The 18,321-nt window shown below is 41.4% G+C and overlaps 1 protein-coding gene and 1 pseudogene across 5 annotated transcripts in view; both read right to left on the bottom strand.

The window, feature by feature from the left end:
* The window catches only part of LOC125884150 (gastrula zinc finger protein XlCGF57.1-like), a 561,995-nt gene that overhangs the window by 183,941 nt on the left and 359,733 nt on the right, over positions 1–18,321 (bottom strand). For 3 of the 5 annotated variants that reach the window (XM_049568959.1, XM_049568958.1, XM_049568965.1), the window contains exon 2: positions 8,092–13,689. In XM_049568959.1, coding sequence (XP_049424916.1) covers positions 11,519–13,689 — 2,171 coding nt within the window. In that variant the 3' untranslated portion in view covers positions 8,092–11,518. Of the gene's footprint in view, positions 1–2,511; positions 3,496–8,091; positions 13,690–18,321 lie in introns of those variants that run through there. The other 2 variants (XM_049568957.1, XM_049568961.1) reach the window with 2 other exon arrangements.
* The window catches only part of LOC125884157 (oocyte zinc finger protein XlCOF6-like), a 76,167-nt pseudogene that overhangs the window by 15,717 nt on the left and 42,129 nt on the right, over positions 1–18,321 (bottom strand).

Here is an 18,321-nt window from a genome sequence, read left to right as displayed (position 1 = left end):
CTAAATGGCTTTTCCCCGGAATGAAATGTCATGTGTTTCTTCAGATCTCCACTGTAACAAAATATTTTCTCGCACTCAGTGCAGCTAAATGGTTTCTCTCCTACACGAGCCATCATGTGTTGCTTCAGAATTCCACGACGACCAAATCTTTTCCCACAATCAGAGCAGCTAAATGGTTTCTCTCCTGTATGAGTTCTCATGTGTTTCGTCACATCTCCACTGTGACCAAATCTTTTCCCACACTCAGAGCAGCTAAATGGTTTCTCTCCTGTATGAGTTCTCATGTGTTTCGTCAGATCTCCACGGTGACCAAATCTTTTCCCACACTCAGAGCAGCTAAATGGTTTCTCTCCTGTATGAGTTCTCATGTGTTTCGTCAGATCTCCCCTGTAACCAAATCTTTTCCCACACTCAGAGCAACTAAATGGTTTCTCACAAACAATCAAATCACTGACAGAGACTTGATCATTTTTCAGAAAGTTTAAACATGACTGAGGTTCTCTGGTCTCCTTCCAATCATCACTGTCATCAGTTTCTGGATCAGAAGACTCTCCAGTTTTGACATCGGTCTCAGGTTGTAAATGTCTATTCAAATCTGAATTCCTGGCTGGTTCTGGTTCTCCACAGTCCTCTCCCTCTGCTTCTGTTTCCATCTGTTCAGTGTGTCTTTGATGAAGCTGTGAGGACTGAGGTTTCTCTTCATCATCTTCACTCTTCACAGGGACAGGAGTGGATGTGAACTTGGTGATATCATCCTCCTCCAGCCCTTGAAGCTGCTCTCCCTCCTGACTGATCCAGAGTTCCTCCTGTTCCTCTTTAATGTGTGAAGGCTCTGGGTCCTCCTGGTCCACGCTGGAGCTCCACTCCTGCTGCTCAGGAGGAACCTCTTCTTTAACCACCAACAGCTGCTGGACGTCTGCAGGAAACACACACAAACACACGTTACAGAGAAATCATATCTGGAGGCTACAGTGTGGCTCTTCATGTGCTCAGTCTAAAGTGAATTATGTGAGAATGATTCTCCATAGGATGCGAGAGTTTGCCATGCGTCAAGTTTTATTACTGGGAGCCTGAGTAAATAAAATAAAATTATATAAAAGATTCTTCTCAACACAAATGTGGTGTTTTACTCAAGAAAACCGAGCTTTGTATCCACGTTATCCTTAGCTCCCATGATACCTTGCATGAATTATAGATGCAGCTTCCAGTGCTGAACCAGACCAGATGTTTTCCTATCATAATGGTATGGAACGCAGGCCTGGAATTAAGTCATTTTTAGGGCAAGGCCACTTTGGCCTTTGATAAATACAAATTTATTGGGGCATCATGCCAAAACCAATGGCGCAATAACAATATGTGCTAACTACATTGAATGAAGACGAAACAATATATGTGTTGAAAAACAGTACTGATTTCATAAGACTGTAAACTGAACATTTGACTTTTCCACAAAATGCTGTGTGATAAATGTTATTAAAATTAAATTAAAATGTGAAACAATTCACAATATTAATTGTTATTGTTATGATAAAATTAAGTCTAAATGGACTAAGGAAGATCAAAATTAAATGTTTCAACACCATGCATTTGACAAGAGTATTCACCTAACATAGCCTACATATCTTTAATGATATAACAGGGTTCCTACACATTTGGAATTTCAAAATTCCATACTTTTCCATACCCTAATTTCGAGACTTCTCTGCGTTTTTTTTTTTTCCAGAGAATATGCAACATCTAAGTAACAGTGTGTCATATTTCACATCATATTTAATTATTCTTAATAGGCGATTGTAGCCAAGTACCATAATGGCATGCAAATAAAAACTCAGGTAAGTTCAATGTTTGGGCTGAGGCAAAAAGGTTGGGACTATTCTCTACAGGATCTTGTATGTTCTTTAATGTGTGTTCAATTTATTAAAAAGAAAAAACACAAAAAACATTTTGGTGAACCCTGCAGCAAAGTGAACCCTCTTCCTCAGAGAGGATCTTTGCCTCCCAGTTTGTTCCTGGTGGCAGAGCAGAGTGAACTGTCTTTCTTCTCAGAGGATCTTTGTCCCATGAGACCAGGCACTAACAGCTGTTCTCCGTGTCCGCAGTGTAAACAACTTTTGCTGGCGATTTGATAGTCATTACAAGCACATTATGACCCTTTGTAAAAGTTTCTGTGTGGTACCTGTGTTGTACATGAGCTACCGTTAGCGGCTAAGGACTGAGAGGCTGTCCAATACGTGTGTGTGTGTGTGTCTGTGCGTGTCTGTCTGAAGAGTGTCAGTACATTAACTTGTTAGCCGTAGCCTTGCTGTTTGTCATGTTAATGTTATCGTTGGCAGCCCTGAATACGTTGAAAAGCTTTAGCATAGTTAGTTAACACATTTGTAGCAGTAAAAGTTCAGTAACCACCGCAGCAGCTAAATGGTTTATCTCCTGTATGACAGCTCATGTGTCTCTTCAAAGCTCCACTATTAACAAATCTTTTCCCAAACTCAGAGCAGCTAAATGGTTTCTCACCTGTATGAAATCTCATGTGTTTCTTCAGATCTCCACTGTGACCAAATCTTTTGCCACACTTAGAACAGGTAAATGGTTTCCCCCCAGAATGAAATCTCATGTGTTTCTTCAGATCTCCACTGTAACAAAATATTTTCTCACACTCAGAACAGCTAAATGGTTTCTCTCCTGTACGAGCCATCACGTGTTGCTTCAGAATTCCACGACGGCTAAATCTTTTCCCACACTCAGAGCAGCCAAATGGTTTCTCTCCTGTATGAGTTCTCATGTGTTTCTTCAGATCTCCACTGTGACCAAATCTTTTCCCACACTCAGAGCAGCTAAATGGTTTCTCTCCTGTATGAGTTCTCATGTGTTTCTTCAGATCTCCACGATGACCAAATCTTTTCCCACACTCAGAACAGCTAAATGGTTTCTCTCCTGTATGAGTTCTCATGTGTTTCTTCAGATCTCCACTGTGACCAAATCTTTTCCCACACTCAGAGCAGCAAAATCCTTTCTCACCAACAATCAAATCATTTACAGAGACTTGATCATTTTTCAGAGAGTTTAAACATGACTGAGGTTCTCTGGTCTCCTTCCAATCATCACTGTCATCAGTTTCTGGATCAGAAGACTCCTCAGTCTTGTCATCAATTTCTGGTTGTAAATGTCTGTCCAAATCAGAATTCCTGACTGGTTCTGGTCCTCCACAGTCCTCTCCTTCTGCTTCTGTTCTCATTTGCTGAGTTTGTCTTTGATGAAGCTGTGAGGACTGAGGTTTCTCTTCATCATCTTCACTCTTCACAGGGACAGAAGTGGATGTGAACTTGGTGATATCATCCTCCTCCAGCCCTTGAAGCTGCTCTCCCTCCTGACTGATCCAGAGTTCCTCCTGTTCCTCTTTAATGTGTGGAGGCTCTGGGTCCTCCTGGTCCACACTGGAGCTCCACTCCTGCTGCTCAGGGGGAACCTCTTCTTTAACCACCAACAGCTGCTGGACGTCTGCAGGAAACAGTAAACACACACACACACACACACACACACACACACACACACACACACACACACACACACACACACACACACACACACACACACACACACACACGTTACAGAGAAATCATGTCTGGAGGCTACAGTGTGGCTCTTTATGTGCTCAGGCTACAGTGTGGCTCTTTATGTGCTCAGTCTAAAGTGAATTATGTGAGATTGATTGTCCATAGGATGGGAGAGTTTGCCATGCAAAATAAAATTATACAAAAGATTCTTCTCAACACAAATGTGGTGTTTTACTCAGGAAAACCCAGCTTTGTATCCACATTATTCTTAGCCCCCATGATACCTTGCGTGAATTATAGTTGCAGCTTCCAGCGCTGAACCAGAGCAGATGTTTTCAGATCATAATGGTACGGAACGGTACACTAACAGTTTGCTAATCCTCTTTTCTGTCACCTCAGACTGCCATCTCACAGCATTTGTTGTTTTCCTTTTTAACCAAGTGTGTTTGGGTCTCACGTAGGGTTGCCACTGTCCTGTATAATACGGGACCATCCAACATTTAAAATGTACTGTCCCTTACTAAATCAATACAGAACGCAATTCGTCCCTTATTTCTGTGCACATACTGCTGCATAAACCATGGCATGACACAGAATGGCAGGTCCGTCACTCAGCGTCATGCTGCCATGGATACGGAGACTCCAACACGCAGGACTGCCATTCACACGCTCACTGACACCCTGACTGACTGACTGACTGCAGCTTGAAAAAGTTATACAAGGGTCCTGTTTTCGCTCAGTGTTAAACTATAATGTTTATGGATTTATGAATCCTCATGTGCTCCAGATTCTGTTTTACATAGTCATTGTGAAGCTGGGCGCATGTTTGCACTCTCACACTGAGACATGAATTGACTGAGAGGCACACTTAAATCTGTTTGCGTTTCTATGTGCGCCTGTTTTACCACTCATTACACCTGCCACTTAAGAGACAGTCTGTCGTTACACTGAAAAGATGTCATTACATGCGACCACTAAGCACAGCTGTGGGTATTAATAGCGCCCATATGGTTGTATTTTAATTATCATTATTATAAACCTAAGACAAATTATTGATGATTCATTTATAGTGCTCTTATTAAAGCAGACTTAACAACTAATTGTACAATTCAGGATAAAGTCACAAGATCAAGAACATGGAAATAATGTATGGGCTGAAATATGTGCCACCAGAAACTGAATTTGAATCATTTATATTTGAATTTGAATTTCTAAACTTCAATAATTGCATTGAAAAACTGAATCTGAATAGTATAATTTGAAATTGAATTTATTTCTATATATCTTCACATTCAGTTTTCACAATTCAGTTTCAATTTACTGTGACAGACATCCGGGTAGTTTAAGGATGAAGGAAGAGCAATCGAGCGCAGATACACAGGACTCCTCTTCGGCCAATCAGCACCTACGATTTTTAACACGTAGGAAGAAGCGCTTGCCTTGATCCATAGACCATAGACAATAGGCTCGAACTAAATTTCTTTGGAGAAAGGCGCTTTATGAAATTAAGTCCATTCACTTGTATTAGTTTACAGCGCAGCCTTGCCACATCCAATATGGCGGCGACGTTGACGCATCGCAGCAGCAGTAGGTTCGGTCGAGATGAGCCAAGGCTGCGCAGATTCGATCACCGGCGATCAGCGCACAATGCATGCCGGTTAGTTTTGTGTCCAACTTCATTCCGACTTGCTCTGATGTATTACAAAAGTGGACGGCGATACAACCGTGAGAGTGAGACGGACGCAGTTTTTAGAGCCAGGCGCTGCAGTTGCTCTCCACCGACTGCACCGCCTGGCTCTCACCTGATCTAACGGCTGAGTGGTTTAGATGTCGACTCAACAAGATGACATTTTAGATAAACTACTCATTTTTGTTGAATTTTAGAGATTAAGATTGTATTTGTCTGATCTGAAGGTTTATTCTGTGAACAGAAAACATGTTGTGTGACTGATGGTGAAGTTTAGTTGTCAGAGACTGAATACATTCATCATAAACTATACAGAGTCTACTGTACATTAACACTGGACTTTTTACATTATTGAAGTATTTGGCAACACAGAGACTGGTGGTCAGTGGGATGTGAGGATTCTTAAATTCTCTGTACAGATGTGAAGCCCTGACTGTATCTGACTGATCCTTAATGAAAGCTGTTGTCTTGTATCAAATATGAAGCTTATAGTCAGACACAGTTTATTCAGCCTGTGTAGTTGAGGGGACAGGTCAAACTGATATGATGCTGATTTACAGGAGAATTCATGTCAAATGGAGGTTGAACCATGAACATAAACTACAGATCGCCTGTAAAGCATTTTACTAAATCAATCTATCAGAATTAAAACAACTGAAGACTGAAACAAACTGATATATGGATCTGATCACTTTTTTAATTGATTGACATCATACATATAAATGATTCAAATTCAGTTTCTGGTGGCACATATTTCAGCCCATAATAATGACTCCAATGTAAGCTAAATCTAAGCTAAAAAAGAATGATAAGAAAATTCATCAGGCATAGGACAGATGATTATAGACTGCATAATAATAACATGACCACTAATATAAGGAAACCTAAACAAACAAGGTTTAACTCATTGTTAACCCATTGTTCCCACCCCGTCTATCTGAATTATGTTGCATGGACACAGTGGTAAAGCAGTTAACAGGAACTGTTTAGACTGTTTAGTTGTGCTTTCTGACATTCAAAGTCTGATAGTGAATGTATCAATGTATCAACCAGAGCTGCAGCAAGTACCCTCTGCCTGTCCATTTCAGTAACTAGCTACTACTTACCGTGGAAAAACAAAACAAACAAAAAACACGGTAGAATGATTACAGGGAAAGATTAGCGTAAGGACGTGATGGGGTGGTTGCCTGGCAACAATATGTGAGACACATATATATCACACACTCAAAATAGATGACTAAACACTATGTCCAATGTACTCTGATTTAATTCTACCATCTAGTGGACACTTATGTGAATACAATGTATACCGAATACTGTTACATCAGCTTCCCCTCCGAAACTGGTGAAATGGCTGCACCCAATAGTAAACGTCTTGGTACGTCAGAAATATACCTGTTAACAGGCCATTTCTGTCGTCTTAATGTGTATTTGATGCGTTAAGACCAACATATTTGACTTGTTAAGACGGACGACAAAACAGACGTTTAGAACCCTTCTGGATTCCATAAGACAACAACAGCAGAGAAGCTAACGACACCAGAGAAGCTAACGCGGCGTATAAACATCGACAGACTGAATATTTATTGAACAAACCTGCAGTAATATCATTAATAATGAACTTGTAATGTTTAATGAACAAACCTGCTCTGTGTAACCGAAGCTGAGGGTTGGAAACAGCGTCCATTAGTTTCCGTTGTCGCTCGTTCTCCTCTTTTGATCGACAAAGTTCTTCCTCGTACTCTGCTATCGTTCTTTCAAACAGCCCAAATATCTCTTCAGCAGCCGCAGTTAGTCGCTGCTTCACCTACGCTCTCAGCATTTGGACTTTAGACATGTTCACACTTTAAAAACACAACAAAGACACTCTGCTAACACACCTTTCTATCAGACGCCATCTTCTTGTTCAAACAGTGTGACGTTCGCTACAGTTAAGAGTACAGCTTCCGGGTAAATGAGCTTCAAAATAAAAGTCCATAAGTTTTACTCGGAATTCAGGGCTTATGATTAAAATACACTTATTCGAAAGAATGACTTTTATTGAAGTGTTCCAGTTGATGTTTAGTTTAGTCCATTTGATTTCACATATGCAAAAAAAGTAGCAGGCAACATGAGCAACAGAAACATGATGTAGAGATGCAAAATATCCTTGGAGTGGCTTTATTGAGACAATTCCCAGTGTATATCCTAATCCATTAGGTAACCCAATAAAATGCTACAAGGATGGAAAAAGAGAGACAATGATAAAATCCACACAGACCATGTACACAAGGACACAAAATTAAGATCACTTAATATTAGTAGACAGTTTACACAGGGAATCCATAAGGGTAACATCAGAATGGTTACATCCAGCCTTTAAAAGGGGAACTGATGTTTTTTCAACCTGGGCCCTATTTTCCGATCTACTTTTGTCTAAACGAGTGAAAGGATGTTCAATATTTGATATTTCTCCAGTATGAAGCTAGGGCTGACCTGCCTTCAGCCTGTCAGCGCTCGCGCTATATTAAATAATAGGGCACTCAGACAGCATCAAACAATATCAAAATACGTCCACTTAAAGTGCATTTTTTCCCCACACAGATAGGCTCGGATTGTCAGTATAATTATCCGACAACATAACGGACAGGATAAATGAACGCCTGTGTTTACCTTTAGCTGGATTCAGACATGTTCCTCTGCCTGTTGTAATTTTAGTATTTGTACGACCGATGTAACACTGCTCCCTCATTGTTTGATGCTGTCTGAGTGCCCTATTATTTAATATAGCGCGATCGCTGACAGGCTGCAGGCAGGTCAGCCCAGCCCAAGCTTTGTATTGGAGAAATATCAAATATTGAACATCCTATCACTCATTTAGACAAAAGTAGATCGGAAAATAGGGCCCAGGTTGAAAAAAACATTAGTTCCCCTTTAATATCTTGATGGGCAGTTTACACAGATAGTCCATAAATGTAACACTCAGGAAATAAAATCAAACCTTTAACACATAATCCATCAGTATAACTTTTTTTCCAGAGATGAGTGTGAATTGCAGTGATTCAGCAAACCTGTTTATTTCTGTTTATTTATTATTTATTTCTGTTATTTTCAACCATGACTAAAACATTTAAAGATATATAGTCTAACACCATGGTTCATCCTGTCTGACATTTCTGCTGTGCTTATTTTATGTCCTGAGTTGCTTTATTACTTCCCTTGCTTTCACTCGCCTCTGCAGCAGCTGCTCCTCTCATCCATCAATCAGATCAGCTCTGATTGGAGCTCTTGATCAGTTATCCACCCCATGACTCATACTACTGCTGCTAAGGAAAAACAACAAAAACAACCAACGAAGAGTTCCACATGCACTGTCTTTGTGAACCCGTAAATCCTCTGAATTTCAAGAGGGGACACAGAATGCATGTAATTTCTTTTTTTGAACATTTTATTTTCAATTTTTAATTTCACAAGAACAGTACAACTTATTCCCACTAAAACTCAACAATAAAAGATACACAGTTAAAAAACAAAACAAAAGAAAAACAAACAAAAATACTATGGGATGAAAGAATAATTACATATCGTAAGCCCCATAGCATAATTGCCTAAGTCATATTTTGGCCAAATTGAGATATCTGCCTAACTCTGCTCTCCTAAGGCTGCTGAGTCACTGTGCCTTACTGGCTATATCCACAGCCAGTCAGAGTGCTCGTTACTTTCCATAATCACTATCTGCCCAAGTCATCGATTTGACTTAGGCATTTTTGACGCTAAATACAAGTTGGCAGTCTCCGAGAAAAAGAGGGCTAAGCTGACCGCAAGTGAAGCATCGGCTCTTCTCTTTGATGCATCTGGTAAGCTAGTTCATATTTCTTCAACTTTCTATACAGTAAATGTACTTTCAGTCGATCATAGGACTTAATATGAAAGAAAAAAATAGGAAATGACAATAAATCAAAATAATAGTAACAAAGTAAATTACAAAATAAACAAATGTTTAAAGAAAGGCAACACAATCAAATGAATTCATTATGTTGTAACACGCTTGTCACTAAAATATCCCAACTCTTGTATCTGAACGCTAACATAAGTCTATCATGGACAAGGTCAAAGGTCACAGCGAATCCACAGTTGATAAAGGTAGCTTTTCCTCTCCAAGGGTATACAGTTCATCATTTCTGATATCTATTTCAATATAGAGAGGGGGAGAATCCGACTTCCAGGTTAATGCGATACATTTTCTGGAAACAGCAAGAGCAATATCAAGATGAAGAAAATTATAATTGACCAATTTAAGTCTAGCATTTACAGTAGCAAACAAGCTGTTTTGACATTGACACTGCCTTGAACCTCTGTGACAGTGAAATGCCTCCTCCACCCTTGTCAGGGCAGGCAGTGCCATTGATTCCCCCAAACTTATTTTTAGGAAGGCTCTCAGTTGTAAATAACAAAAGTGTTTGTTGGATAAATCATATTTTGCTTTTAGCTCAAAGGACATGAAGATGTTGCTACTGTGACACCAAACATTAAAGCTAAAGTGCGTAACTTATACAGGTCCGTAAATGTCCATTTCACCCAAGCCAATACTAGAGGAGATGACACAATGCTGATTAAGCTGATCGGCTCCTAACATTTCGCAGTATTTTTCAATGTATATCATTTTTAGTTTGCGTGTTGACCGGGGAGGGGAGAAAAAGCCCGGACATTCGGCTGAAGGTCTATTAGCAAAGAAGGAAAGTGACCAACGGAGAAGGCAAACAAGGATTTGTATTGAAGTTACTCATGAGATTTCTCGGTGGAGAGCCCTGAAGGAACAAAATTGGGCTGAGGGCAGACATAGATGTTGCTTATTTTCTTGGAAATGGTGCTATGAACGTAATGTAATGTTAGCAGCCTGGTGTTTGCCACATTGTGTAGCATTGTGTACACGGTGTGAAGCGAGTGCTACTCTGTGTACACGGTGTATGGCGACTGGCGAGTGTTACTCTGTGTACATGGAAGTGCCGCCGGCTTATTAGTTGTAATAACGCATTATCCGCTGGGAGGCAACAGAAGTTACGCACTATAGCTTTAAAAATTTTCTTATCAGAGATGATTGGTATAAGCTTGGTTTTCCACAAAGGTGTTTTAGGGGACAAATCACTCCTCACTATGAACATCATACCACAATCTAACTCGGTGGACAGTCAGTTTGAACAAATTCTTCAGATTGCTATCCACCCGGATACCCAAATATGTGAACCCATCTGGAACCCATTTAAAGGATTCTGACCCATTCAGGTCACACTGTTTGGCTTTGGTCAAAGTGTTTCACTCTTTTCATGGTTCACTTTGTAGCCAGATATTGTAGTATAACTGTTCAGAAGAGATTGTAATCTGGTAAGAGACTGAAATTATGTCATCAGCCAATCAGCTAATTTGTGTGTTAACTGACCAACCTGGACACCTCTTATGTCTGGGTCTTGTCTCACTGCTTGTGACAGTGGCTCTATTGCTAGGACAAAAGGCCTGGCAGAAAGCGGACAACCCCGTCTGCTGCTTCTTTGTAATGTAATGGGGATTGATATTACACCATCCGTGGCTGTCTTTGCATGTGGTTCGTGGTAGTTAATGAAGGACGCACCAAACACAATTTCCGCATCCAATGAGAGTGCAATAGTGGGTTCATCTCTAGTGTTTGCTAAATGAATGATGCTGAAAAGTCTGCGGAGATTATCAGATGAGAAATGTTTGTTCATAAAAACGGTTTGGTCTATAGTGATAAACTTGGAAAGGAACCTGTTTAATCTGGCAATAATCTTGAAGTCTGCATTTAGAAGGCTAATAGGCCTATAGGAGAAGCATTTTTTGGGGTCATTATTTTACATATGAATAACCATTATTAAGGCCATAGAAAAGGAATCTGGTAGAATTTGAGTTTCTGTTGCCAAATTCAAAACATCTTTAAAGAGAGGGATAAGCACGTTTTTTAACACCTTATAAAATTCAGGAGAGAACTCATCTTCACCGGGTGATTTATTTGACTGCAATGAGGAGATGGCTTTTTTGTTTTCTTTTTGCATGAAGGGGGAGTTCTTCTCCTCCTGGTCCTCCTCTGTTAAGTTTGGGATCAATTGTGGTCGGGTCATCTGTGGACTTTGATGTATTTTAGGGTGGTGAAAATGGCAGCACCTGCTCTCCTGTGAGTAGCAGTCAGAGTAGCTACATACATACATGTTTGGGTCTGTGTCAGTCTGACCCCGCCAAAGCTGGCTGGTTCTCTGGTCTCCATCTTAGGCCAAGTGACTGAACAGTTGAATCACTTATCTCTGTCATGAATTTTAAAGTGTGTCTGTAAATGTCCATTTTGTATAAATGATTTCCCACAAATTGAACAGCTAAATGGTTTCTCTCCTGTATGACATCTCATGTGTATGTTCAGATCTCCCTTTTGACTAAAGCTTTTTCCACACTCAGAGCAGTTAAATGGTGTCTTTCCTGTATGAGATCTCATGTGTCTCTTCAGACCTCCCTTTAGACCAAAGCTTTTGCCACACCCAGTGCAGCTAAATGGTTTCTCTCCTGTATGAGATTTCATGTGTGTCTTCAGAGTTAATTTTCGACCAAAGCTTTTTCCACACTCAGTGCAACTAAATGGTTTCTCTCCTGTATGAGATCTCATGTGTTCCTTCAGATATCCACTGTGACTAAATCTTTTCCCACACTCTGAGCACCTAAATGGTTTCTCTCCAGTGTGACATCTCATGTGTTCCTTCAGATTTCTACTTGCAATAAAGCTTTTGCCACACTCAGAGCAGCTATATGGTTTTTCTCCTGTATGACGTCTCATGTGTTCCTTCAGACTTCCACTTACAGTAAAGCTTTTGCCACACTCAGAGCAGCTGAATGGTTTCTCTCCTGTATGACGTCTCATGTGTTTTTTCAGACTTCCACTTACAGTAAAGCTTTTGCCACACTCAGAGCAGCTGAATGGTTTCTCTCCTGAATGCCATTTCATGTGTTTTTTCAACTCTCTGCCATGTCCAAATCTTTTCCCACATTCAGAGCAGCCAAATGGTTTCTCTCCAGTATGAGATATCATGTGTATCTTCAGATCTCCCTTTCTACCATAGCTTTTGCCACACTCAGAGCAGCTATATGGTTTTTCATCTGTATGAAATCTCATGTGTACCTTCAGATCTCCCTTTCTACCATAGCTTTTGCCACACTCAGAGCAGCTATATGGTTTCTCCCCTGAATGAAATCTCATGTGTTTCCTCAGATCGCCACTGTAACAAAATATTTTCTCACACTCAGTGCAGCTAAATGATTTTTCTCCTGTACGAGCCATCATGTGTCGCTTCAGAAGTCCACGACGACTAAATCTTTTCCCACATTCAGAGCAGCTAAATGGTTTCTCTCCAGTATGAGATATCATGTGTATCTTCAAATCTCCCGTTTTAGAGTAGCTTTTGCCACATTCAGAGCAGCCAAATGGTTTCTCTCCAGTATGAGATCTCATGTGTATCTTCAGATCTCCCTTTCTACCATAGCTTTTGCCACACTCAGAGCAGCTATATGGTTTCTCCCCTGAATGAACTCTCATGTGTATGTTTAGATCTCCCTTTCTACCATAGCTTTTGCCACACTCAGAGCAGCTAAATGATTTCTCCCCTGAATGAAATCTCATGTGTTTCTTCAGATTGCCACTGTAACAAAATATTTTCTCACACTCAGTGCAGCTAAATGATTTTTCTCCTGTATGAGTCATCATGTGTCGCTTCAGAACTCCATGACGACCAAATCTTTTCCCACACTCAGAGCAGCTAAATGGTTTCTCTCCTGTATGCGTTCTCATGTGTTTCTTTAGATCTCCACTGTCACGAAATCTTTTCCCACACTCAGAGCAGCCAAATGGTTTCTCTCCTGTATGCGTTCTCATGTGTTTCTTCAGATCTCCACGGCGACCACATCTTTTCCCACACTCAGAGCAGCTAAATGGTTTCTCACCAACAACCAAATCATTGACAGAGACTTGATCATTTTTCAGAGAGTCTGAACCTGACTGAGGTTCTCTGGTCTCCTTCCAATCAACACTGTCATCAGTTTCTGGATCAGAAGACTCCTCAGTCTTGTCATCAATTTCTGGTTGTAAATGTGTATCTGGATCTGAGTTCCTGGCTGGTTCTGCTCCTCCACAGTCCTCTCCCTCTGCTTCTGTTTCCATCTGTTCAGTGTGTCTTTGATGAAGTTGTGAGGACTGAGGTTTCTCTTCATCATCTTCACTCTTCACAGGGACAGGAGTGGATGTGAACTTGGTGATATCATCCTCCTCCAGCCCTTGAAGCTGCTCTCCCTCCTGACTGATCCAGAGTTCCTCCTGTTCCTCTTTAATGTGTGGAGGCTCTGGGTCCTCCTGGTCCACACTGGAGCTCCACTCCTGCTGCTCAGGGGGAACCTCTTCTTTAACCACCAACAGCTGCTGGACATCTGCAGGAAACAGTAAACACACACACACACACACACACACACTTTACAGAGAAATCATGTCTGGAGGCTACAGTGTGGCTCTTTATGTGCTCAGCCTAAAGTGAATTATGTGAGAATGATTGTCCATAGGATGCGAGAGTTTGCCATGCAAAATAAAATTATACAAAAGATTCTTCTCAACACAAATGCGGTGTTTTACTCAGGAAAACCCAGCTTTGTATCCACGTTATTCTTAGCCCCCATGATACCTTGCATGAATTATAGACGCAGCTTCCAGCGCTGAACCAGAACAGATGTTTTCCTATCATAATGGTACGGAACGGTACACTAACAGTTTGCTAATACTCTCTTCTGTCACCTCAGACTGCCATCTCACAGCATTTGTTGTTTTCCTTTTTAACCAAGTGTGTTTGGGTCTCACATAGAGTTGCCACTGTCCTGTATAGTACAGGACCATTCCTCATTTAAAATGTACTGTCCCTTACCAAATCAATACAGAACACAGTTTGTCCCTTATTTCTGTGCACACACTGCTGCATAAACCATGTTTTCATGTACTGGGAATGACATGAGAAATATTAAACCAAAAGAGTTTCATGGAACTTAGCGGAGAAATATTAAATCAGAATTTGCAGAGGAACATGACACAGGCTGTGTCCGAAATCATTCCCTACTCACTAAATAGTGTGTTCGCCATTTTGTAGTGCTGTCCGAATGTTTACCAAGCAATATGTACCATGATGCATTGCGGTGGCACCAGTAGCAGACGGTGGACACCACTGCTGTATGTGATGTGGAAAAACAAAACTGTCATGTTTAACTTTCCCCAGGAGAGGGTGTCATTTGACCACTGGTCTGACACTGAAGTTTACATTGACAATTCAGAAATGATGGTTTGTGTATCTATCTTAAATATAAATGTACAGGCCGAGCATAATATTTTCACTTACGATTCCACGACGTCTTGCTCGTCTAGCAAGAGCAGCAAGTCTCAGCCTTCTCTCTCTGATAATGTGTTTTCTTCTTATCAAAATGATTTTGATAATTGTAAGAGGGAACAAAACTACGGTGCCATTTGCTGGCATTTCCGCAGCGTTTTCTTGTTTGTAAAAGGACCGAAAAGGACAGGAAAGAAAGTAAGTATACTGGTTTTGGCAGTTTGTCTTTTATGGCGATCGTGAGACATTTATGAAGGTGATAAAACGGCAGTTGTAGGTGAATTTACGGAGGAAAAACGGAAATACAAGTACAATTAAAAAGTTAAATAGAATAAAGCATACGATGCAGTGCGAGGAATTAATCAAAAGCCTCTAATATGATTTAATAAAAAGCAACGGCAAGGAGAAAAGGTGTTCAATCTTGATTTAAAAGAACTGAAAGTGTATTTATTTTTCTATTTATTTATGTGGGAAAATACGCTCAGTATTAGGCTATGTATTTATCACACAAATGAATTTATTATTTATTTCAAAAACCCACTAGATGACATCGTTTTAATTGTGCGACAGTAAAGACAGTAATGAGGAGCCTATCCCAGCTGACATCGGGCGAGAGGCAGGGTACACCCTGGACAGGTCGCCAGACTATCGCAGGGCTGACACATAGAGACAAACAACCATTCATGCTCACATTCACACCTATGGACAATTTAGAGTTATCAATTAACCTAGTCCCCAATCTACATGTCTTTGGACTGTGGGAGGAAGCTGGAGTGCCCGGAGAGAACCCACGCTGACACGGGGAGAACATGCAAACTCCACACACCCGGGATCGAACGATTTTGAGCACATAGGAAGAAGCGCTTGCCTTGATCCATAGACCATAGACAATAGGCTCGTTCGAGATGAACTGCGTCTGGCGGTGCAGTCGGTGGACAGCAACTGCAGCGCCTGGCTCTAAAAACTGCGACCGCCTCGTTCGCACAGTTTTATCACCGTCCACCTTTGAAATACGTCAGAGCAAGTCGGGATGAAGTCGGACACAAAACTAACCGGCGTGCATTGTGCGCCGATCGCCGGTGATCAAATCTGCGCAGGCTCACCTCGAACGAACCTAAATATACGTAGACGCCGCATCGAGTGGGTTTGCCTGCTGCTGCGTTACGTCAACGTCGCCGCCATATTGGATGTGGCAAGGCTGCGCTGTAAACTAATACAAGTAAATGGACTTAATTTCATAAAGCGCCTTTTTACAACGAAATTTACGTTAATGCCTCTCGTTTATTCATTCACACACTCACTTATATACTTGGGAAACAGTTAGGCACCAGAAACGATGCATTTGATCTTCTCAGATGGCTAAGATAAGAACTTTATTGATCCCACACAGGAGTAATTCACCTTACATCAGCTATAGAGAACGAGGTAGTGCCGAAAAACAATACACGCAGATTCGATCACCGGCGATCAGCGCACAATGCATGCCGGTTAGTTTTGTGTCCAACTTCATTCCGACTTGCTCTGATGTATTACAAAAGTGGACGGCGATACAACCGTGAGAGTGAGACGGACGCAGTTTTTAGAGCCAGGCGCTGCAGTTGCTCTCCACCGACTGCACCGCCTGGCTCTCACCTGATCTAACGGCTGAGTGGTTTAGATGTCGACTCAACAAGATGACATTTTAGATAGACTATTCATTATTGTGGAATTTTAGAGATTAAGATTGTATTTGTCTGATCTGAAGGTTTATTCTGTGACAGAAAACATGTTGTGTGACTGATGGTGAAGTTAAGTCGTCACAGACTGAATACATTCATCATAAACTATACAGAGTCTACTGTATATTAACACTGGACTTTTTACATTATTGAAGTATTTGGCAACACAGAGACTGGTGGTCAGTGGGATGTGAGGATTCTTAAATTCTCTGTACAGATGTGAAGCCCTGACTGTATCTGACTGATCCTTAATGAAAGCTGCTGTCTTGTATCATATATGAAGCTTATAGTCAGACACAGTTTATTCAGCCTGTGTAGTTGAGGGGACAGGTCAAACTGATATGATGCTGATTTACAGGAGAATTCATGTCAAATGGAGGTTGAACCATGAACATAAACTACAGATCGCCTGTAAAGCATTTTACTAAATCAATCTATCAGAATTAAAACAACTGAAGACTGAAACAATCTGATATATGGGTCTAATGGCGCTGCTCTGCGGCGACACGGACGGCAGAGCTGCTGCTTTTATGTTATTTTGTTACTTTGTTATGTTGTAAGTCTTATTGTTCTTGGTTTGGTCGACGGTTGTTTATTGTTACATGACATTACAGGATGGCGAGTTCTCTGAGGGTTTTCAGCGTTGGACTGCTTCTGTTGCTTTCTGCAGTGAAATCAAGCCAAACAATTGACAGCAACCAGGAAATGCACGTCTACGACAGGGGAACACTCTTGACCCTGCGCAACAGCTATACGGCAGAAGCACTGCTTTTTGCCGACCTGCCCAAGGAATTACAACGTCCCCCGGGAGTCAGCTGGCAGGACGAGGACAGGGACAGGCTGCGGAGATGGCGGCGGAGGAGGGGCAGACCTGGCGGAGTGAGGAAGAGGTTCCGACGGCAGGGGAGCAAGCTGCCCTTGCCTTCGCTTATCCTGACTAACGTGCGTTCACTGAGGAACAAAATGGACGAGTTAAAACTCTACACCAGGAACTGCAACGAGTACCGTGAGTCATGCGCCATGGTTTTTACGGAAACATGGCTACACCCAGACATTCCCAACTCACTTGTTGAGCTGAACGGTTTCTCTCTTGCACGCTTGGACCGGAGTTTTGAGTCGGGCAAAAGGAGGGGGGGTGGACTATGCGTTTACATAAACGATAAGTGGTCTAGGCAGTACACAACACGGGAGACTGTCTGTAACCCGGACACTGAACTACTCTGCTTGAGTCTCAGACCATTCTACCTGCCAAGGGAGTTTGGAAACATTCTAATTTGCGCTGTTTATGTACCTCCGAGTGCCAACGCAGCGAGAGCTGCAGCCCATGTAGCGGACTGTGCGCACAGACAGCTGCAATGTACACCTGATGCTCCCATACTCATCTTGGGAGACATGAATCACTACAAGTTGGAAATGTCGTTACCTGGGTTTGATCAGTACATTAAATGTAGCACTAGGCTCAATAAAGTATTGGACAAATGTTATGGGAATATTCAAAAAGCATATACAGCTACAGCTAAGGCACTGCTGTCTAATTCAGACCACAACGTTATCCACCTTATTCCCATTTACCGTTCTGTAAAGAGGAGTAAACCCCTGGTTAAAACTGTTAAAATCTGGTCCACTGACAGTATTGAAAGGGTGCTATTTAAGCACCGACTGGGACATCTTTCACGAACCTGATCTAAATACATCCACAGAGGTTATAACATCCTACATTAACTTCTGTGTGGAGGCGGTAATACCTCACAGGACAATTAAGATATACCCAAACAGCAAGCCATACATTAATAAGGACATTAAGGACTGCATCAGACGCAAGAGGCTTGCTTTTAAGAGCAAGGACATCATGCAACAAAGACTAGTGCAAAAGGAACTGAACCAGAAACTGAACGCAGCAAAGCGACAATACAAGGAATCCATTGAAAAGGACTTTAAGGCAAAGAACACAAAAAAAGTGGGACACCATGAAATCT

The sequence above is a fragment of the Epinephelus fuscoguttatus genome, linkage group LG23 (genome assembly GCF_011397635.1).
Source record: "Epinephelus fuscoguttatus linkage group LG23, E.fuscoguttatus.final_Chr_v1".
NCBI classification, from domain to species: Eukaryota; Metazoa; Chordata; class Actinopteri; order Perciformes; family Serranidae; genus Epinephelus; species Epinephelus fuscoguttatus.
This window is presented reverse-complemented; position numbering and strand designations above follow the sequence as displayed.